The sequence below is a fragment of the Epinephelus fuscoguttatus genome, linkage group LG16 (assembly GCF_011397635.1).
Source record: "Epinephelus fuscoguttatus linkage group LG16, E.fuscoguttatus.final_Chr_v1".
NCBI lineage: Eukaryota > Metazoa > Chordata > Actinopteri > Perciformes > Serranidae > Epinephelus > Epinephelus fuscoguttatus.
The window spans coordinates 19,018,241-19,043,186 of record NC_064767.1 but is presented as its reverse complement, the minus strand read 5'-3'; the positions used below and the strand labels follow the sequence as shown (position 1 = coordinate 19,043,186).

The 24,946-nt window shown below is 37.3% G+C and overlaps 1 protein-coding gene across 15 annotated transcripts in view; it reads left to right on the top strand.

Moving 5' to 3' along the window:
• kcnma1a (potassium large conductance calcium-activated channel, subfamily M, alpha member 1a) overlaps positions 1–6,762 on the top strand; it is a 188,575-nt gene extending 181,813 nt beyond the window's left edge. For 9 of the 15 annotated variants that reach the window (XM_049599796.1, XM_049599792.1, XM_049599788.1 and 6 more), the window contains one exon: positions 2,065–6,762. In XM_049599796.1, coding sequence (XP_049455753.1) covers positions 2,065–2,216 — 152 coding nt within the window. In that variant the 3' untranslated portion in view covers positions 2,217–6,762. The remainder of the gene's footprint in view (positions 1–2,064) is intronic. The other 6 variants (XM_049599803.1, XM_049599799.1, XM_049599798.1 and 3 more) reach the window with 1 other exon arrangement.
• Positions 6,763–24,946: the final 18,184 nt, after the last annotated feature.

Below are 24,946 nucleotides of genomic sequence, written 5' to 3'. Positions count from 1 at the left end.
TAATTTTTAATGTCATATGTAGAATTCAAATTGTGATACTCAGGATGTTTCGACCTGTTGACATATTGACGTCATACTGTTACAGCATGGCTGAAAACGAAATGATTACTGACTCCTCGGGGTTCCAAAAAGAGGAGCAGCTTCAGTAGTGTGGAATAAACTGTGGCGCCCTGAATGTTTTATGAACAGCCCCGAACTTCTCAGACTCTTTTAGCGAGTTACCGCTCAGAGGGAACTCATTCAGTGGCTCCTCTGGCAGCAGCACAGCGTCTCTTCCTCTGCTCTCACGTCATGCGCACACGGGAGTCGGTGTCGTCAAGTGATTTTGTCATAAACCTTTGGTAATGTAAACCTACGTGACGCTCACAGCTCGACAACAAACTACATATATGTGAATGCGTGATAGCATTATGATGAGAGGAGACATGGCGGAGCATAAAGGTCCAGGTGAAAAAAACCCAACTCAGCCATTTAAGATTCTACTAAAAGAAGGAAATCTCCTGTTGATTTATATATATATATATATATCCCAGGATAAATTTTTTGTATTTGGAAGCTGTTTAAATGTGTAATTTGTGGTAGATTTTATTTTGTTGAACTATTAATGTTGTATACAGAATCTCACTCTGAGTTACTGTTGTTGTTTACAAAGTAAAGAAATGAGAGTTCATTTTTGTTTGGATTTACTGAATATTTGACGACAAACTGTAAAACTACTTTTGTTGCAATTCTGTGTTCCTAAATTAATAATTTTTTTACTGATTCGTGATATCATCAAGAATATCATTATCACAAAAATACCCTGAAATACTGTGATATTATTTTAGGGCCATATCGCCCTTAGAGGATTTAGAGGCATCTATAGGCAGAAATGTTTTTTAATATTCACAACTATGTTTCCATTTGTGTATAAGCAGCCATTTATATCTGCATATGAAGCATATGAGTCCACCATGTTGTTTCTACAGTAGCCCAGAACGGACGAACCAAAAACTGACATTTACATTTTTGCATTTTTTTGTCGGCCTACGCCGGTCTGTTAAATGCTTGGCAGAAGTTTCAGTTCTGCAATTTCACCGCTAGATGCCACTAAAACTTACACACTAGAATTTAAAAAAACTTAAAGCAACTTTCCAGAAACAATGCCTCTTTTAAATTATGGCCAAACAGAATTTGAAGATTGCGTGGATTTGAGAGCTGGAGTGTTAAGGGCATAAAACTGTGGACCATGAAACCGGTGTATGTGTCATCTCAGGACTCACCAGGAACTCAAGATCTTTGGATTTTTAGTCTTTCTCCTTTGTCCCTATACAACCAGAAAATGAAGCCTTAGAAGGTTTTTTTTTTTTTTTTTTAGATAGTTTGCATGTGTCTTACCTCAATTTGTGCCCAAGGCGCACTCATGACTGTTCATGCCCTGTACTTGTGCCTTTGCATTGACGTAATTAGCAGTTGTGCCACTTCTAACATTTCCTTTGCTTTGCACCTTAAGGTGAATCTCTGTTTGATAATCCACAGGACTACGTCAAGCACTTTTTAAAGGACTGTTTCCTCTGTAGAAAGCAGTTCAATGGAAAGTTTGGGACATTGTTTCTGTGAGCAACACAAACTAAATTCCATTCTCCTTGGTGGTACTGAGATGGTATCAGAAAAAAAGAAAAAAAAAAGAAAAGTATCTGCGTGATTAGATAGCAGGAGGTAGTGAATAAGGTATTTCTAATCTGTGAGGCCTGACCCTGTAACACTTTGGAAAAGAACAATACCCTTAGGATGATTTTTGTGTTATCTTAAATGGAGTACTTCATCACACAGTAAATTCTGACAGATTATATCCATCAGCTGGCCTTGATTACACAACACCACCATGTCAGCAACAACATAACATTCAAATTGGCTTAATGCACCAGAACACAGACTTAAACTGGACCTCATGGTTTGATGCTAACCACAAAGAATGCCATGCAAATCTACCACTTAAACTGAGGCAGTATGGTTGTAAGTAATCGCACATTGCATACTTTTCCAAACTAACTCTGTCTTCTCTTCTTCCTCTCTTGCCTTCAGAAAAGAAATGGTTTACAGATGAACCAGAAAATGCCTACCCACGGAACATTCAGATCAAGCCCATGAGCACTCACATGGCCAACCAAGTCAACCAATACAAATCCACTAGTAGTCTGATTCCACCAATCAGAGAAGTTGAAGATGAATGCTGAACACAGGGTTTTCTTGCTGACTCACCAGACATCTGTACGCTCTTTCAAAAGAGATGGGAGATCACCCATGGAGGATTGATGATGATGATGATGGTGATGATGATGATGCTGATGACGACAGGGATGTTGAAGACTGACACATTTCTCTTCACTCATTCTTCTAATCAAGGGTTGGACAGAAACCCGAACTGGAAGGGACCTCCTATGTGTATACCTTTAATGTTACTTCCATGCTCTTGGACATTGTTTTATTTATTAATGTATCCATAGTGATGTACATAATGACAATCAAATAAGGATTGTACAGCCCCTTCCCCCTAGCACTTTTTGGAATTATTTTAAGAGTCGACAAAAAAAGAGGAAAAAAAAAAGAGTACTTCCTGTAATTCTTTGCAATAGTTCACCTCTTCGTGTGACCAGACTCCATGCTAAGGTGACTGGTTATTGGAGGATGAGGGTTGCAGCGATAAACTGATCATATCATCTCCCAAAGATCCGCCCAGATGCGTCACGTCAAACCAGCTGGGTCCATCAACTTCATATCTCCTGTCTGCTTCTGTTCTATTTGCACTAAAACTGAACAAGTTTCTTTTGACAGAACAACTGGAACCATCCGATTCCCCCCAATAAATGTCGCTGAGGAGAGGAAGGAAGGAAGGAAAGAAGGAAGGAAGGAAGGAAGGAAGGAAGGAAGGAAGAGGGAGGGAGGGAAGCTTGGCTTTGGAGGCATACTAATCTTGCTCTTAGGTCGTTATACATCATGTCATTGCTTAAGGTTTGCTAGTTCACCGTTGACTCGTCATGTTGAGTGAGAGCATTCCAGTCCTGCAGAACATAATCATCTTGCAAAGCAGTAGTCTAAAAAACTCAGAGAATGGTGCAGTGTTGGTGAACGCTGGCTGAAAGAGAACCCTGTACCTACATGTCTTCTGCTGATACGTCAGATCATAAAGCCTGTGACTCTGTTCAAAGCTCCTATCGCATGATATGTGCCTGAGCCCCCTCTATAACAGAAACAGTGCGGTTGATCAACCTGAATACATGAGAAGGATGAAAAACAACCTACCCTGTCCTTCATGCATTCAGGAGCATTTACTTTATGTGCACGCTGTGTGTGTGTGCGCGCGCTGTGTGTGTGTGTGTATGTGTGTGCGCATCGCAGCCATTCGTCCTGATCAGTGCTGTCATCTCCTCCATCGCTGTGTATGTGATGGTGCACCTTTGAAGGAGCAGCATGTGGGATCTTTGCTCTAAAAATGAAAGTCATGGTAGAGAAACAAAACAATAGAAGAGGGTTTGGATCTACTAACAAAATTATGGTGTTGCATCAAAAATCAAACCAAAATCCCCAACTATTGTTGAGCAGAGCGAACCGGAACAGCAGCTGCGTGCCCACCGTTGACGCTTTGCCGTGAAACCAACGGCAGAATTTGGGATCACAAAGAAGAGTGGTGTATTTTCTGAATGTTTTGTCTGTTACAAAAAACTTCACGTCTGTATATGGAAAGAAATGCCACATATTGCATAAAAGTGGGCATCAACGGGTCCTCCTTTGATCAAAGCAACTGCCTGGCACAGGGTTGGCACAGAGGCGGTAAAGAGCTTGGATGTTCTCTGTTGCCAATCCAGATGTCACACGCCTCAAAACTCTCAGGAGTTAAGCTGCTATGTTCGGTCCTCTAACATGGGGAGATGCTCAAACATAGTTGGGTTGAAATGCAACAATGCCACAGACTGCTAACAAGGATACTGGAGAGGAACCAGCGTTCTTTATGCTAGCCTGTGTGCAACAGCGGAGTGTATATCGCACTAGTTTAGGCACTGATAGATCCAAATCGAGCTGTGATAGTGATGGAGGATTGAGGTGGTAGCCTTGTACTCCTGATACGTAAACTTCATGCAAATATGTAGTTGGATTTATACATTTAAACACACTTATTTTGTATCCATGAACATAATCAATTTGTACTTATTTTTCTAGACAAGAACCAAGTGAACAGTACTAAGGGAGATAAAAAAAAGACTTAAATTATATCTTTAATTACAACTACATATCAAAGGATTTTGTTTTTGACTGTATCATCATTTATTTCACATCATACTAAAACAAAAGATTATTTTTTTACCTCCCCGCTTGCCCCCTGTTTAACAAACTGCATCACTCTGGAGCCAGTAAAGCTTAGACTAGCTTGCATTGTGAAACCACCATCTTCAGCCTGGCAGCTCAGCTCTGTTGAGTGCTTGTAGAAATAGATTAAGGCTCATCTGGAGCTTCTTTCAGTTGCACAGATGAGCCGCATCTACTAAATAATGCGCCTACTACTAAGCATCCCTAGCTGTGAACATACAGACAGAACGATAGGTGAAAAGGAATTATGTATTGGGGGGGTAAATGTTGTATTTAGACGGAGAGCAGATCAGAGTGGTAATAATAATGAGAAGATCATAGAGTTGCTCCCTCTGTGTGCAGGCCAGAACCGAATGACCTTCATTAGATGTGTTTGACCTAAATTAGGTCCCTAGTGCGGAGGAAGAGTGTGTACACTAAAGCACAGTGTGCTGGTGTTTTCCACAAAATATGATTTTTAATAGGACAGGGAGATGCTGTCTGATTATTGCAGTGATTCTCCTCCATAGGCTGTAAAGGAAAAGTAATTCTAAAAAAATAAAATAAAAAAGAATATTTGGAATATGGAAAAGAACATAATATTGTGCTAAATATGTTTGTGTAAATTCAACCCATTATATAAACCACATTTCTTTTTCAAACAAAATGATCTGAGCTTCAATGTACGTCTATTGGGTGTGGTGCAACTATACTGAAGCCTCATACACATTGTCCTGAAGTGAACTTTTGAACTGTGATTACATCGTCGTCACACTTTGTAGCAAATAGATTTCTTTTCAGAAAATATGTGAGTAAAATGTATGTATAATTGGGTTGTTAATGGCATACTTGCTAGCCTGAACAATAAGGATCTATTAATATTTGATAATGGCAATGACGCATTATACATAGAATCGACAAACTGATTGTTATGTTGAAAAAAATAACACACACACACACATGTGTATCTTGAAAATGAGAGACTCTGGATTTTCTGTGGGAGAATATTCAAGTAGGAAAAGTCATGCGGAATTTGATCTGGTTTATCAGCCATCACAAAGATGGAAGGTAGCACCAATTCAGCAGAGGTTATCAAAAGAGAGAACATCCTTAATTTTCCTGTTTTTATTACTTTGCGTTATTACAGGGTTTACATTCCATTTTGTCAGCTTGTCATCTGCCACAATCTGTCACAACTGCTTCATATTTGTTTACAGAGTATTTTATGAGGTACTTAAACATAGCGTTGTTCAAAAATGAAACGGTACATGCTGCAAACTGGCATCAACATGAACTCACAAAGTAATGCACCATTTGTTTTCATCACACTTGATTATTGTGCTTTTTCTACCTGAACCCTCATTGTGCAACTCATTCAGGCTGGCATTATTCACAACACTGGACTGAGATGTCTCTCCTTCCTACACCTTGTCATATGTCTCTATTAGATGTTTTAGGTCTTTGCATTGTATACCTCTAAAGTTTTTAGAGTGTTTTTTGAAGTGCCATGAAGAGTTTAGTTGAGCAAGCATCCTTCAGTCATTCAGGGACACAAGCTCGATTTGAGGGAGCTGAGTCCAAGTGTTTTCCACTGTGAGAACGGTGTCTTGTACTGGGATGGAGAACATCCAAGCCATCATTGCCTCCATACCAGTATAGTGCCAGGCAGTGCAAGAGGTCAAGAGGAGGGCCCATGTTAAGTCCCACTATAGCGAAAAGTGGCATTCAGGAGGCCTGAGTGGCAGCCGGGGCAGATAGATAGGAGCCCCCGTCATTAAACCACACATAACGTCTCCGCTATGTGTTTGGTTACAGGCTATCAGGTTGTGTCATGCAGTGCAGTTACATGTGGATGACTGAAAGATGCACATAGAGGCACATGCCTGTAACATCAGATGTGTTGTTGTCCACTGAACAAATCAAAGACTACGATGCGTCAATATGTTACTGTTACAGTATGTTGCATTATTTTTGTTAATCTATTTTTTGCTGTAAAGGATGGATATAATAACTTATTTGCTGGGAATTGTAGTAGATATAATAGATCATATAATACTTATGGGAATGGGAGGTGGGTCTCAAGTCTTAACAATACATTAAAATTGCATTCAGCAATTTTTTTTTTTTTTTAAAAGAAGAGTTGCAATTTTTGTTAATTTCTTTTGGCTGCCTATCAGTTCAGGAAGAATTCAGGACATTGCTCTTGCGTATCACAGATAGGATTTGTTGGCACATCGTCATTGCAGCAAACAGGAGTTTGACATAGCAGTCTAATTAGTTTGGATGTGTTCTAGATATGATGGATAAATGGATTATTTGATGGTGCTGAGTTGATCTACCTGACTCTGTCAAATATAATCTGCTGATAAATATACTGTCTTGTACAAAAAGTTTGTACATAGATTGTACATGGTTTCTTTTTGTATTTTCTCAAATTAAAATGGATGTATTTGTGTTCTAATCCTTGAAACCCCCTTTTTTTTTATTTCAAATACAAGAAAATATATTCCTTTATCATTGCAATGTCAGTATGCCATGGCAATGTTATAAAAGGTTTGATACTGTCATATGCTTTGAAAAACTCATAAAAATGTCTTATAATAAAAGTTTATTGTAAAGTACTGCAAAAAAAAACCTCATAAAATATGTCATAGGAAAGTATGTCGTGAATACATCACTAAAATGTCATACTGTAGTATGTCCTTAAAAAACTCATTAAAAAAGTGTCATAGTATAGTATGCCTTGAAAAGAAAAAATCAGAAATGTCATAGTATAATATGATGTTAATAACTCATTAAAAAAGATCATCCTATGTTGTGTGATTTAAAAACTCATAAAAAATGTCAAAGTAGAGTATGTCATCCAAAATCATTAAAAAATGTAATAGTATAACATGTCATTTAAAATCATGAAAAAACGTCATTTGATAGCATGTCAACCAAAATCCTGAAAGAACGTCATAGTATAGTATGTCGTTTAAAATCATGAAAAAATTTCATAGTATAGTATGTTGTCCAAAATCATTGAAAAAAGTCATAGTATAGCATGTCGTTTAAAATCATGAAAAAATTTCATAGTATACCATGTCGTGTAAAATCATGAAAAAAAGTCATAGTATATCAAGTCGTCCAAAATCATGAAAAACTGTCATAATATAGTATGTCGTCCAAAATCATGAAAAAAGTCATAGTATAGCAAGTCGTCCAAAATCATGAAAAAAAGTCATAGTATAGCATTTCACCTAAAATCATGAATAAGTGTCATAGTATAGCATGTCGTCTGAAAACATGAAAAGATGTCATAGTATAGCATGTTGTTAAAAATCATGAAAAAGTGTCACAGTATAGCATGTCGTCCAAAATCATGAAAAAATGTCATAATATAGCATTTCACCTAAAATCATGAAAAAAAGTCATAGTATAGCATTTCACCTAAAATCATGAAAAAGTGTCATAGTATAGCATGTCGTCTGAAAACATGAAAAGATGTCATAGTATAGCATGTCACCTAAAATCATGAAAAAATGTCATAGTATAGTATGTCATCAAAATTCATAAAAAAGTGTCATAGCATGTCGTCCAAAATCATGAAAAACTGTCATAATATAGTATGTCGTCCAAAATCATGAAAAAAAGTCATAGTATAGCATTTCACCTAAAATCATGAAAAAGTGTCATAGTATAGCATGTCGTCTGAAAACATGAAAAAATGTCATAGTGTAGCATGCACCTAAAATCATGAAAAAATGTCATAGTATAGTATGTCATCAAAATTCATGAAAAAGTGTCATATTATAGCATGTCGTCCAAAATCATGAAAAACTGTCATAATATAGCATGTCGTCCAAAATCATGAAAAACTGTCATAATATAGTATGTCGTCCAAAATCATGAAAAAAAGTCATAGTATAGCAAGTCGTCCAAAATCATGAAAAAATGTCATAGTATAGCATGTCGTCCAAAATCATGACAAAACATCATAGTATAGCATGTCGTCCAAAATCATGACAAAAAGTCATAATATAGCATGTCGTCCAAAATCATGAAAAAAAGTCATAGTATAGCATGTCGTCCAAAATCATGAAAAAAAGTCATAATATAGCATGTCGTCCAAAATCATGAAAAAAAGTCATAGTATAGCAAGTCGTCCAAAATCATGAAAAAGTGTCATAGTATAGCATGTCATTTAAAATCATGACAAAACATCATAGTATAGCATGTCGTTTAAAATTATGACAAAACGTCATAGTATAGCATGTCGTGCAAAATCATGAAAAAAAGTGATAGTATAGCATGTTGTTTAAAATCATGAAAAAAAGTGATAGTATAGCAGGTCGTTTAAAATCATGAAAAAAAGTCATAGTATATAGCATGTTGTGCAAAATCATGAAAAAAAGTCATAGTATATAGCATGTTGTGCAAAATCATGAAAAAAAGTCATAGTATAGCATGTCGTTTAAAATCATAAAAAAAAGTCATAGTATAGCAAGTCGTCCAAAATCATGAAAAAGTGTCATAGTATAGCATGTCATTTAAAATCATGACAAAACATCATAGTATAGCATATCGTTTAAAATTATGACAAAACGTCATAGTATAGCATGTCGTGCAAAATCATGAAAAAAAAGTGATAGTATAGCATGTTGTTTAAAATCATGAAAAAAAGTCATAGTATAGCATGTCGTTTAAAATCATGAAAAAAAGTCATAGTATAGCATGTTGTTTAAAATCATGAAAAAAAGTCATAGTATAGCATGTCGTTTAAAATTATGACAAAACGTCATAGTATAGCATGTCGTTTAAAATCATGAAAAAAAAGTCATAGTATATAGCATGTTGTGCAAAATCATGAAAAAAAGTCATAGTATATAGCATGTCATTTAAAATCATAAAAAAAGTCATAGTATAGCATGTCGTTTAAATCATGAAAAAAAGTCATAGTATAGCATGTCGTCCAAAATCATGAAAAAAAGTCATAGTATAGCATGTCGTCCAAAATCATGAAAAAAAGTCATAGTATAGCATGTCGTTTAAAATTATGACAAAACGTCATAGTATAGCATGTTGTTTAAAATCATGAAAAAAAGTCATAGTATAGCATGTCGTTTAAAATCATGAAAAAAGTCATAGTATATAGCATGTCATTTAAAATCATGAAAAAAGTCATGGTATAGCATGTCGTTTAAAATCATGAAAAAAAGTCATAGTATATAGCATGTTGTGCAAAATCATGAAAAAAAGTCATAGTATATAGCATGTTGTTTAAAATCATGAAAAAAGTCATAGTATATAGCATGTCATTTAAAATCATGAAAAAAGTCATGGTATAGCATGTCATTTAAAATTATGAAAAAATTTCATAGTATAGCATGTCGTCCAAAATCATGACAAAAAGTCATAGTATAGCATGTCGTTTAAAATCATGAAAAAAAGTCATAGTATATAGCATGTCGTTTAAATCATGAAAAAAAGTCATAGTATATAGCATGTCGTTTAAAATCATGAAAAAATGTCATAGTATATAGCATGTCACCTAAAATCATGAAAAAAAATCATAGTATAGCATGTCGTTTAAAATCATGAAAAAAAGTCATAGTATAGCATGTCACCTAAAATCATGAAAAAAAGTCATAGTATGACATGCAAAATCATGAAAAAAGTCATAGTATAGCATGTCGTCCAAAATGATTAAAAAAAGTCATAGTATAGCATGTCATCCAAAATCATGAAAAAAGTCAAAGTATAGCATGTCATCCAAAATCATGACAAAAGTCAAAGTATAGCATGTCGTTTAAAATTATGAAAAAATTTCATAGTATAGCATGTCGTTTAAAATCATGAAAAAAAGTCATGGTATAGCATGTCGTTTAAAATTATGAAAAAATTTCATAGTATAGCATGTCGTTTAAAATCATGAAAAAAAGTCATAGTATATAGCATGTCGTTTAAATCATGAAAAAAAGTCATAGTATATAGCATGTCGTTTAAAATCATGAAAAAAAGTCATAGTATATAGCATGTCACCTAAAATCATGAAAAAAAAAAATCATAGTATAGCATGTCGTTTAAAATCATGAAAAAAGTCATAGTATATAGCATGTCACCTAAAATCATGAAAAAATGTCATAGTATAGTATGTCATTAAAATTCATGAAAAAAAGTCATAGTATAACATGTCGTGCAAAATCATGAAAAAAAGTCATAGTATAGTATGTCATTAAAATTCATGAAAAAAAAGTCATAGTATGACATGCAAAATCATGAAAAAAGTCATAGTATAGCATGTCACCTAAAATCATGAAAAAATGTCATAGTATAGTATGTCATTAAAATTCATGAAAAAAAGTCATAGTATAACATGTCGTGCAAAATCATGAAAAAAAGTCATAGTATAGTATGTCATTAAAATTAATTAAAAAAAGTCATAGTATGACATGCAATATAATGAAAAAGTGTCATAGTATAGCATGTCGTCTAAAATCGTGAAAAAATGTCATAATATAGTATGTCGTTTAAAATCATGACAAAAAAGTCATGGTATAGCATGTCGTTTAAAATCATGAAAAAAAGTCATAGTATATAGCATGTCGTTTAAATCATGAAAAAAAGTCATAGTATGACATGCAAAATCATGAAAAAAGTCATAGTATAGCATGTCGTCCAAAATCATGAAAAAAAGTCATAGTATAGCATGTCATCCAAAATCATGAAAAAAGTCAAAGTATAGCACGTCATCCAAAATCATGAAAAAAGTCAAAGTATAGCACGTCATCCAAAATCATGAAAAAAGTCAAAGTATAGCATGTCATCCAAAATCATGACAAAAAGTAATAGTATAGCATGTCGTCCAGAATCATGAAAAAAAGTCAAAGTATAGCATGTCATCCAAAATCATGAAAAAAAGTCATAGTATAGCATGTCGTCCAAAATGATTAAAAAAAGTCATAGTATAGCACGTCATCCAAAATTATGAAAAAAGTCAAAGTATAGCATGTCATCCAAAATCATGACAAAAGTCAAAGTATAGCATGTCATCCAAAATCATGAAAAAAGTCAAAGTATAGCATGTCATCCAAAATCATGAAAAAAAGTCATAGTATAGCATGTCGTTTAAAATCATGAAAAAAAGTCATAGTATATAGCATGTCGTTTAAATCATGAAAAAAAGTCATAGTATATAGCATGTCGTTTAAAATCATGAAAAAAAGTCATAGTATATAGCATGTAACCAAAATCATGAAAAATCATAGTATAGCATGTCGTTTAAAATCATGAAAAAAGTCATAGTATATAGCATGTCACCTAAAATCATGAAAAAATGTCATAGTATAGTATGTCATTAAAATTCATGAAAAAAAGTCATAGTATAACATGTCGTGCAAAATCATGAAAAAAAGTCATAGTATAGTATGTCATTAAAATTCATGAAAAAAAGTCATAGTATGACATGCAAAATCATGAAAAAAGTCATAGTATAGCATGTCACCTAAAATCATGAAAAAATGTCATAGTATAGTATGTCATTAAAATTCATGAAAAAAAGTCATAGTATAACATGTCGTGCAAAATCATGAAAAAAAGTCATAGTATAGTATGTCATTAAAATTCATGAAAAAAAAGTCATAGTATGACATGCAAAATCATGAAAAAAGTCATAGTATAGCATGTCGTCCAAAATCATGAAAAAAAGTCATAGTATAGCATGTCATCCAAAATCATGAAAAAAGTAATAGTATAGCATGTCGTCCAGAATCATGAAAAAAAGTCAAAGTATAGCATGTCATCCAAAATCATGAAAAAAAGTCATAGTATAGCATGTCGTCCAAAATGATTAAAAAAAGTCATAGTATAGCACGTCATCCAAAATCATGAAAAAAGTCAAAGTATAGCATGTCATCCAAAATCATGACAAAAGTCAAAGTATAGCATGTCATCCAAAATCATGAAAAAAGTCAAAGTATAGCATGTCATCCAAAATCATGAAAAAAAGTCATAGTATAGCATGTCGTCCGAAATGATTAAAAAAAGTCATAGTATAGCATGTCGTCCAAAATGATTAAAAAAAGTAATAGTATAGCATGTCATCCAAAATCATGAAAAAAAGTCATAGTATAGCATGTCGTCCAAAATGATTAAAAAAAGTAATAGTATAGCATGTCGTCCAGAATCATGAAAAAAAGTCAAAGTATAGCATGTCATCCAAAATCATGAAAAAAGTCATAGTATAGCATGTCATCCAAAATCATGAAAAAAGTCATAGTATAGCACGTCATCCAAAATCATGAAAAAAGTCAAAGTATAGCATGTCATCCAAAATCATGACAAAAGTCAAAGTATAGCATGTCATCCAAAATCATGAAAAAAGTCAAAGTATAGCACGTCATCCAAAATCATGACAAAAGTCAAAGTATAGCATGTCATCCAAAATCATGACAAAAGTCAAAGTATAGCATGTCATCCAAAATCATGACAAAAGTCAAAGTATAGCATGTCATCCAAAATCATGAAAAAAGTCAAAGTATAGCATGTCATCCAAAATCATGAAAAAAAGTCATAGTATAGCATGTCATCCAAAATCATGAAAAAAAGTCAAAGTATAGCATGTCATCCAAAATCATGAAAAAAGTCATAGTATAGCATGTCGTCCAAAATCATGAAAAAAGTCAAAGTATAGCATGTCATCCAAAATCATGAAAAAAAGTCATAGTATAGCATGTCATCCAAAATCATGAAAAAAGTCAAAGTATAGCATGTCATCCAAAATCATGAAAAAAAGTAATAGTATAGCATGTCATCCAAAATCATGAAAAAAGTCAAAGTATAGCATGTCATCTAAAATCATGAAAAAAGTCAAAGTATAGCATGTCATCCAAAATCATGAAAAAAGTCAAAGTATAGCATGTCATCCAAAATTATGAAAAAAAGTCATAGTATAGCATGTCGTCCAGAATCATGAAAAAAAAGTCATAATATAGCATGTCACCTAAAATCATGGAAAAATGTCATAGTATAGTATGTTGTAAAAAATCATGCAAAAGTGTCATAGTATAGTATTTCATCTAAAATCATAAAAAAAATGTCACAGTATAGCATGTCGTTTAAAATCATGAAAAAATGTCATAGTTTTGTATACCACAAAAATGTCTTCCAACATGGCCTTGCATAATAGGCTACAAATATCCTATCATATGGTATGCCATCAAAATATGAAAAAAAACATAGTATTATATAGTATGAAAAAAGTACGCCATAAAATGTTTTGCCATAGAAAATATCATAATTTCCATAGTAAAGTATATCATAAAAGTTCATAGTAGATTATACTTGGAAAATTCAATAAAAAGGTTCATATTGTAGTATGCCACAAAAAATATCATAGTAGAGAATGCTTCAGTGCAAATATACTTTCAAATGATTTACACAGTTGTTCATCAAGATAGTTTATTGATATAATTCAGTAGTGAGCAAAGGTAAAATCACAGTCCCCAAATAAATACCGACACAATTAAAATCAAATTGTTCAAAGTAAATTTTCCTAAAAACAGTAATAGGTTCACATATGTCATCTCATCAGGATATACAGAAAACAGCATTAGCTTGAGTGTTAGTAATAAGTGCATAATGAAGTACTAAGGATCAATAAGTGCTAAAATAACTATAGTCCATGCCATAGACAGGTACTGTGATGTTGCAATAGACCCTGCACCTGACCTTTACTATCACCCGGGGAAGCCTCAGATAAATGTATATTGTATTTTACCAATCCCCACCCTGCAGAGGGGTCGGTGACCCCGCGGTCCAAGTCGTACCGCCAATCCGCTTACCCATTGAGCCTGGTATTAGTCTTGATTTACGTTTACTGACATGCTATTAGCTGCTCCATCACTTTCACCTGTCAGACTGTCAATCAACACGGATCCACAGTGATGGGTAGGAATAGCATTCGAATCACATTCTGTCCACATTGGCTCGTATATCTCCATGGAGACGGTGACAGCAGATGAGCAAAGGACATCATACCAGGTATCTCGCTGTGCTGTCATGTCAGCGCTGTGGATGTTTGGGCATCACATGGGGATGTGTAGCATCTTAATGTGGATAGGGTTTACAGATACAGTTATTGCAGGGGCAAACGGTATATTGAGAAAGTAATCCTCTTTCCCCTGTTGGAGCTTTAACATGTCTACGCAAAGCCCGGACAGTGATAAGCATGTCATTAAACAGTGCCAAAGTTAAAGGATTTTTAACCTTTATGTAACACAGCAATTTTGCAACAGCAATAATCTGCTTCTAGATACAGCGCTCTAAACACTGTGTCGCCTGTGTCAAGGGTACTGAGATATCTCCTGAGAATCCTTCAAACATCATGAGCAGCACCAATTCTAAGGTGTTATGATGAGGCAGGATGACTTCTCAGACATCGACCCACTCCTCTCTCATAGCTAGAAATCAGTGGACATCTCATAAGTCTCTGGGCCCTGCCCGCTCCTCCTCCATGCTCCTCAGCTGAAGTGTGCAATTTCACACTCCAACGTCAAACAGCCGGTCAGAAGGAGAATGTATGACCCACCCTGGCATTTGTCCTCATTTCTCTCTCAAATGTGCAAACACTATTACCCTTGGGTTATCTTAAGTGGTGTGGTGAAGATTCGCAGCCTCTCCTCTCTTCTCCTCGCCAGACACACCATCAAAACACGACAAGCGTCTGGGACGGAGCCGGGGTAAAAGACAGAGCGAGGCAGAGGGGGAAAGCGATGGAAATGGAGCAGATGTTTGTGTGGCTGTTGATTTGTGGCCTGATAAGGGTGCTACACAGGCAGCTGGAATTGATGGCTTGTTAGTGAGGACGGGCCCCTCTGTGAGTTGTTTTCAAAATGATTGATTTACAATAAAGTGGCTCCGGGTGTGTGCATGCAGGCAGAACTGATGCAGATCGATCCCACTGAAATTGATTGATCAGCCATTTAGCTTGGCAGTGTGTTTACCGAACGAAACCGAGCAGGACTCTCCTCTAGGCATCGCTCCCCCCATAAAGCAGAGGAGAAATGCCACCTCTGGGCCTGTCTCATTGCTTTGGCGGTGGCAGCGAAAACAAGCCATATCAGAATATGAACCATAAAAACGTAATCATACAGTGAGAAACACTGGCATAAACGTTTACGATTGTGTACTTTATTCTGCTATCAACGTGTCCTTCTGCGACTTGGAGATACTATGCCTTTAAAAGTAATGACTTACGTGCTCTATGCAAGGGGAGGAATACTGTTTGCCTTATCGCAGTGTCACATTGAGACTTTCAGGGGGAGGCATAGAAATAACTAATAACAGTGGATTTCAGTAAACAAGCAGCTCCTTCTCAGCCGTACTTAAAGCTGACACACCAACAACCTTTACCTGTTTTAGTATTGTTAAGATGACTATCATACATAATGTAGAATAGCCCTCCAGTGTTAAAGTGCCTCGTCTGTGGACAATGTCTTTAGCAATTTTTCCAAACAGTGCATACAAGGGTCTTGTGTACATTTTATAAGGAGCCGGATTGATGGATATAGCACAAGGACAATGTTTACCATGTGACCTCTGTGACTTTTCCTCACTTCCTCCCTGCCAAAACAAACCTCTCCACCACTCCGCTAAGGACTTAAATCACCTGTCCTCAGACGCCTCATCCTGTTATTTGGATAATTGCCAACAAGAGCAAGCTTTTCCATTCTCACAACGGCATGCAGTGGCCCCATCATGTTCCTTATTAACAATTTTACACACTTGGTCGCAGCGAGAGGGTGTCAGAATGCCAATAATATTTACCGTCTGCTGTGCGGGCTATTCAGGGGAGGCTGAGTGTTGCTGATTGCCCTGACAGAAGCTGACAGCACCCTGAACCTGAGATCCCTGCAAATCGACTCAGCAAGAGTGTCTTCTTCTTAAGGTGGCAGGGTGTGCCTGTGGCCATGAGCCAGGTGATGGAGCACAACACCGTTCATGTGTTAGTGCTTGAGCACAAACAAAGGCAATCTGTCTTTCATCTGTAAACATGCACTGGCTGATAGATCGTAATTTAAACTACAAATATCAGTGTCACATACTGTAGCATCTAAGATGAGGCCTGATGTCAGATCAAGGAGGAGAATTACACAAAAGATTAAAACCGACCCTTTCCAGAAGCTTAAAGAAAATGACTTTATATTTATTTAAAGATTTTTTGCTTCTTAATTTTCCCATTGAGAACTAACCGTCAATTCCAGATGTCATTATGGGTCATTTAGTGAATCAATGAGCTACAACGTTTAAAATAATTTTCCAAAAGAGCTGCGAGGCAGGTAAATGAAACGGCTGTCTTGGGATTACTGAGCCTTCTCAGTCAATCCGTCCAGTCTGTAATGATTTCCATAACATTGATGTGAAAGATGTTGACACCAATTATAGCATTTCCCTTTGACCCCTGAGGATCTCGACTGGGAGTGTTTAACATCACATTCAAGCACCCACACACACACACACACACACACACACACACACACACACACACGTCTGGTTACCTCAAACATATCGATAATAATATGTGCGGCAGCATGTGTGCGTAAGAGAAAGTGTGTTTGTGCGTGTGACAGAGACGGAGAGAGACAGGAGGAGAAAAAGAGGAATCCAAAGACTGAGCCCCATCCCAATTCAGCCGTGATAATAGTTTCCATGACAATGAGGCATGCTCGGCGCATCAGTTGTGGCCCAGATAAACAGTGATCCTTTACGCAAACAAGAAGGTCATTACAGCAGCTTGTCAAATCAATGCCCAGTGTGTCCAAGTTGATTAAGACATCTCCCCTCAGCTCTGACACTCCGTCAATAGCAGCAGGCGCACAATGCAGTGGTGGGTGGGGGGATGGTGATGTCTCTGGCGGAGGATGCGTGCGTGCGTTTGTGTGTGTGTGTCAGAGGGGGTTGTAGTCTCTTTCTGCACGCACATACACACACCTACGCAAACACACGCACGGTACTCAGATGATTGGAGTGAAATACCCATCAGTCAGGGAGCCGAGGTGGACTAATGATTCCCTGTGCTGCCTATTAGAACTACATGACAACTCAATCCTGCTCACGGAAAGAGAAATGGAGGAGAGAGGGAGATGGGATGGGGGGGGGCGGCTGGGTAAGAAGGGAGTGAATAAAGAGACAGAGGAAGAGAGGAAGAAAAGAAAAAGTGACCTTGTAGCAGCATCATTTCAGGCTGAATTAAATTGGCAAGAGCAGCTAATCTTTACCTGGGGGCGATTAACAGAATTAAAGGAGAACAACAAAGGCACAGAGGTTGGCGTTTCCCTTTTTTTCTGCCTGCCACTGCCATTTGAAATTTGTTTTCTTCTGGAAAAGTTGGTGAATCTTCCCTCTCTAAGCCCGTCACTGACGCTTGGATTTTCTATCTGACACACAAACAATAGCAGACTCTTCAATTCCCGAAAAGGCTGTCATTGTAACCGGTGCTTTATCATGAAATCAAGATTATGTTCTCAAGTCAGGCAGCTTGGGTTGCCATGTTGCAAATCATCATTCTGATATCGCTAACCGTTCATTTAATTATTTCATTGTTTAGTTTTGTAAAATTGAGCTCTGTCGTCTTCAAACATACAACGCAATCTTCAAAAATACAGAGTAAAACTTTCTCCCTCATTCAGAAATAATGGGATGTTTTTAGTAGGAAGTAAATCACTTCAAGTTTAGCCTCTGCACTCGGTCTCATAGCCTCTCTCTTCTCACAGGCTAATCAATATGTTTGGAGAGACGGACAAGGTTAGGCCCATCAGCCTGTCTGAGAGAGAGAGAAAAAACATTGCTAATACCCAAATGCGAGAGTTCACGGCTGAACTTTATCCACACATAGAGGAGAAGAAGCATAACAACCAATAAACCTTTAGCTCAGGGACATTCAGACTAACTCTGGTGAGAAGCTCAATATTTTCTGCTGTTGGCATTAAATCACCATATGCATATTTGAAACGGTGAATGATTTGTATAGTTGCTGTGGGAACAAATTTGTTTTAACTTACTTTTAACTTCCAGCACATAAATTATTGTCTTCATACAAAGATGAATAACTTTTACCAACATATTTTTTTTACAGACAACCACAGTTTAGTGCCACCACGACATTGATATATGTCCAGTACTTAAGCTTATGACCAAATATCCACAAAAGTAATGCCATCATTTCCCATCAGGCTCAGCTGTACATTGTGTTTAACTCTAATTAGCAAGTATTACCATGCTAAACTAAGACAGTGAACATGGCAAACATTATAGTACGTGCTACACATTAGCATGTTAGCATTGCCATTGCATGTTGACATTAGCAAGTACAGCTTCACAGATCTGCCAGCATGGCTGTAGACTCTTAGTCTTGTTGTAATAGAGTGTGCCAGTAAACCCAGAACTCCGTTAGCGCTTTTAGCACTTCTGGTTCTCTCGTCTAAAAGTCAATACGTTTTTTGAATGGGATTTTGGTAAAATGCCTCAAATAAGGTCTGTGGTTAACAAAAGCTTAAGCGAGTTTCAGGTTTTGTTCTACGACATAAAACACGTCAGTAAATACCCTACTTGTTAATTTTGAAGCTTTTACGTGTCATAAAAAATGTGGTTGCTAACAAGTTGCTCAATACTACAAACCCTGTCAGGGACGTTAAACGTCATCACCCCCGAACAGGCGAGAGTGCTGGCAGTCCACCATTACAGCTTCTTATTTAGCTTAAACAGTCCGATTTCCCCATTATACAATGTTTTTAAAATAAAGCGGCCAAAATCAGTTGAAAGTTTAGTGGCGGTGCCGTCAAGAGTCATGCGACCGTGGAGTAGTCATGTAGTCCGTTAAAGCCTAACGTTAGCTTTTTACTTCTGGCGATCGCATTTAAGCTTCAAATGCGGTATGAAAGGTGATCATATGTGAAGATTATCTTGCTCAACAAAACCTGTAAGTATCATAAACTTGTGTTAGCCATGGAGCTTATTTTCTGACATAATCCAAAATGCAATGCAAAAATCACATTCACTTTCTTTTCCAGGAACCAGCGCGATGCTAAACTTCTGGATTTTGACGTCAGCCCTGGCACACTCTATATCAAATGACTCATTTTTAAAATGTTTAATGTATTAAACACATTATTAATTATTACTATTAATTAACTACCAATAGAGCAATGCAGGTATGATGTTGTAAGCCAGTCTGGATGTTAGCATCGCCCTGGTTCCCTCAACAAAATGCTAACAGGAGTGTTCCACTGGGCTTTAATTTAATCAAACCATTGTTTATTCAGGGAAAATTGACAGAGCGCTAAATTCTTTTACAGCAATGCCCTGAGTTCAATGGGCTAGAAGGATACAAATATATAATAGCAATCACAATCCATAAGAGAAAATAAGTAGCAGCAATGTCTATTAAGAATTATAAACAGCAATGAAAAACAGCAAAAAGACAAAAAAGTTGAATAATAAGAATGACGTCTGCCATAAAACACGGATACATAATAACAACAACAACACCAATAATAAGACAGTAAAATGTAGAAAAAAAGATTATTGGAGAAAATAAACTCTGTGGCAAACAAAGGTTTATGACACATGTTTTGTTGAACAAGGTGATCTTCACAAATCTTCACGACACCACTTTTATGATTTTTTTTTTAAGTGTATGCCCAATGGGCAGAAGTAAAACACTAACATCATGCTATAAATGAACTACACCGCAGTGGCTTGACTTCAACATCGCCACAGTAACAAGGCTGTAATGTCGTGTTTGGTACAGTTTGGCATACTGACGTTCTCTAGTCTCATTTAACCACTTGTTAGCAACCACCTTTTTCAAAACACAGCTTGTGTTAACCAGAGTCCTTTTTGAGGCATCTGACCAAACCCTCTCAAAAAACCCATTGACTTTAAGACGAGGGAACCGGGAGTGCTAAAATGCTAACTCATTTCCATGTTTTCAGACTCAATCCTGCACGACTCCATGTGCTTGTTGAACTGGTGTATTTTACTATTTATCAGAAGCTTCACATACAGCAATATCCACTATATTGTTACTGACTGACTGCATTTTTAATGTGATTTATAATTTATAATTGTAGTGGGTACCTCAAATTCACTGCCTATTTCAAACCCGTTTTCCCCCAATAATAATCATGTGTATTTCATCAACTTCACATATTAGAAGTAGCCAAGTTGCTGGACTATAGATGACAAATGAAAGTCAATAAGCCTCCTTTAAATGCTATCTACAGAGAGGAGGAAAAGCATACTTAAAACAAGAGCCTCCTACCACTGACCACCAATATTACCCCCATAAAAGCAAGATTGGCTGCAGTAAATAGCTGCTCACCTTCAAAGTATTCATGATTCAAGGATTTCATTTGTGCTAAGCCGTACCCTGGGGAGGTGGGCCAGATCTCCATGTCTTTAGGAATGGCCCCAGAACAGATCTTCCTCACCTTTTCCTCACAATTAGTCACAGCCGTGTGTCAAAAATCGACTGCCTCTGTATGTCACTGTCATCAGCCAAGGCCAAGTTGAGCCGTTTGAGAGGCTGCCCTCCGGAGGACCCCGTAGATAAGATCGGAGCGCCGCAGGAAATACCACACCGAGTCTGACACGCAACACAACACACTCCTCCCTCAGGTCACACCACTGTGGGGCCCATAATGTGTGTATTCATATGAAATTTATAAACATTGTTTACAGTTGAAAGACATTCATGGGAAATATTCCCCTTTGTTTTGAAGTGTAATTTCTGCATCCACCAGTCACATATACTGCGGCAGCCAGTGTGATATCATCGCTAGGTACACATCACTTAGCTCAATGTACAGTACACTGTTTGTTCAAGTATTCTCTCGTGCCTCAGTGGAGTTACACAGAATTGCCCATGTGAGAAAATCACCCGGCTCTCCTGAGGGCTTTTTTCTGGTTCTTGTTCATGTCCAGTTGTCGGATAAACACACACACACGCGCACCAACACACATATACCTATAATCAGCATCTTCACCCTGAGGACCTGGTAGAGAAAAGAAGTAAATGCCAATATTTCCAGGAATTTCCTCTGAAAGGTTTGATTGTTCAAGCCAAGCATGTGAAATCAATGGCTGATGATTTGTGTCATGTTAAGTATTGGCTGTAGGGCCTCAGGGTGCCAACATTAAAATGCCAACATTGCATGTCCTCTTCCATACCATTCTGTATAATTACTGTATGTTGTCTGCCAAATGAATGTAGATGTTGTTTTAATGATGTAGCTGAAGCAAAAGCGTCTCTTTTAATATTCCTCTGATAACACACAGCCAATGGGAAGTATCTTACATGTTTCCTCTATGTAAATGTGCTACTGTTAAAAGAAAATCTCGAGAAAGTGATTCAGGAACAAAGAGTCAAAATCTCACTCAAAAATTGCATCAAACAATGTTTCACTTCAAAACAGAAACAAAACAAAAACATGTTGCATTGTTGTTGTACAATATTTAGCACTGACACTGACAATGATTAATATTCATGAGACTGCGACTTTGCAGCCCCTCAGGATAGTTAAATTAATTATGCTAACAGGGTCATTTAACTGCTTTATTCAAAGCAAGCAATTCTCGTGCAATAAATGACACAATAATTACGCACACAATCTAACAAGAGGACAGTGACAAGTGGAGGAGTGACACACTCATCTCCATAAAGTACAAAGAACGCATTTACACACACGCTCACACATACACACACACACACACACACACGCACACAACAAACAAAAAAAAAAGAAGTAAAATCCATACAGGCAAGATGAAAGAATAACAAAACCCAGCTAACGGTTTTACATCCGCTGCAGCTTCTCTCTCTATGAGTAGTAAATATGATTTGTTACCACGTGTTATTATTTAGCGTTATTCATCTTCTCTGTCAGTGCACACAGAGGGGTAATAGAAATGCCAGCAAGGTGGCTGATTTACTTAGTAAAATTTTCATCTCAAGGCTTGCGAGGCATGATTGGAGTCTGTAAGAGTAACGGGAAATCATGCATTATGTAGGCGAATCTGACACGACCTTGAGACTTCTCAGCACAGGCCATATATTACTATCAGAGCGACCTTCCCATCCTGAAGATACATCTGATGTGTTTAAGGCTGTTTTACAATGCATTAGGAGGGCTTTACATGTGCTGAGCTCACTTTATTTGCTCATACATTTCACAGGAAGAGTTTAGTGTCAGGCTGATGGGGACCATTCACAGTGACTGAGTCACTTGTCGAGACAAATGAGCCCGTGAAAACAGGCCGAGGCGCCGGGTAATAAGCATTTCAAAGCAAATTCCCACTTTTCCCTTTTTATTTCCCTTCAATATGCAGCACATTTGCTATTCAGTGAACCCTTGTTGATTCCAGCTCATCATGTATTCTCACCTGCTGCGATTGATTGACCTGCATCTTCAAGACAGAGAATGGATATAATTTTTCCCACCGAGTGATGGGGCGTCAGGATCAATATTCTCACTGTTGGTTAAGCTTTTGCAACCTTTAGAATATCAGCTCCGATCGATCTCTCTCACATAATTGTCTGTATTTTCAAATCATGTTTTTTTTCCCTTCTCCTTTCGTACATGCCAATGACATTTGGAATACCTCAAGGTCTTGTTGTATGACCCGTTAAAAGACCCGAGGTAAAGGGCACAAAACACAGATTCATTAGCATGTTACATTTATTGTCCATGTCTCCCTCTTTCTACTTTTCACCCCTGTGCTATAAACATGTGGAGAGAGTTGTATTTCCATATAAAAAGGCCCATAATTATAGGGGGGGATGAAGACGGTTGTTCCCCTTATCAGAGGAAATGATAAGGGAGTACCAGGCCCTGTGAAAGAACAGAGTCCATTTTGATATAATTGGCAGTGGAATTATTTATGACATTAATTGCCACATTATCGACTGGCTGTCAGCTCCTGTGTCAGTCTGTCCATCTTTCTTAGCAGAAAGAGCCAGCTCAGCCTGGTGCCCACTGACAAGCTAATTACTACAGCACAACCCTGAATGACAAATGTTACTCATCTAAGACCAGGCCCGGAAATAAGCCCCCCCCCCCCTCCCCTTCGGCTTCTCTGGATCAAGCAAGACAGCAGTGTGCTGCCAAATGTCTTCAGGTGCAGGAGGGAAAGAGTTTGTATGTCAGGCAGATAGAGAGAAAGGGGTGGAGTGGAAGGAAGGATGGAGGGAGGGAGAGAGGAGAGAGCCTTCTACAGCCAGGGGGACAGTTAAATCTAAATCTCACCCCATCCTGTTTGCTGCTCTGCTATCAGTGGCCAGTTGTCACTCATAAAGACAAGTCCCTTTTTTCTCCCTCTGCCTCCTTGTAAATTTGCATTAGCTCATGCCAATCAGTCATCAGGCTGTGGGCTGATATGTAGTGATGGGGTGATTGGTCCTTAGTTCCTTTGACAGCGAGTCACACACTGGTGTGCCTTTTGGGGAGGTGAATTGTGCTGTGCCACTGATGTAATATAAAGCTCAGATTTTATGCATTGAACGTACCCAAAATCTGAAAACAGTATGTCTCAATTTCAGTTAAAAATACTGTATGCACTTTATAAAAATGACTTTGTATGAAGGGTGCAGGTATTGGGGAGTGGGACACATAAAAACAGGGGTTCTGGGGGGTCCATCAAACACCTAATTGCCTTCATTCTGGTGAATTATTATTTACCAATTTCTGCCTTTTCTGCATCAATATAATCCAATTTTTCTTACTTTTTTGTCAAAATAAAAGTCCTTTGCGACTTGCATGTTTTATCGGTGGGAACAAATGCACATGTTCTAAACATTGAGGGGTGTGTGCCTCCTGCGTCTACCTCAAAATCTACACTTACGCTCAGTATACTTTCGCTTTATCATTGTGCAATGACAAAAAATATTAAACAAATATTTCCAAAGATAACAGCATTTGATCGTAGAGAAGTCTCACCATCGTCTGCATTGTTTTGTAGTTTTTAATTTCCTTTATCATTGCATTATTGGACAATTGCGTCCATACCCGGCACACTCAAAAGTCGAGCAGATTTTGTTAGTAAAATATTGTTACTTTTGTCACTTTTCCACTGTGACTGCACTGCATACTCAAAACATTCTGCTCTTTCTGAGGTTTCTCCCTTATCTATTCAAGGGTCTTTTTTTTGGTAATTTTCCTTATCCGCACTGAAAGTCTAAGGACAGAGGGTGTTTTATGTTGTAAAGCCCTCTGACGCACATTTTGATTTGTGATATTGAAATTTAATTGATCCGAACAGTAGTATGACATAGAATAACAATTTAGACTTAGATGTTCAGTGTGTGGTTTCATTGGGCTTGGAGTGTCACGGTCGTATTTCTTTTCTAAGATATTACAAACAAATGAAAGGCAACAGCAAAAACTCACTGCAGACATTTTTGTGCACAGACATCCAGCTGTGGATCCAACTCACTCAAGCACGGACACACATAGAAAATATGAAGGTTTGAGCACACGCACACACACAAACACACACACACACACACACACACACACACTGGCTAGTAGAAGAGCCTGCAGGGCTACTATAGCAGAATGTCACTGATCTGCTCTGATGAAGTGGC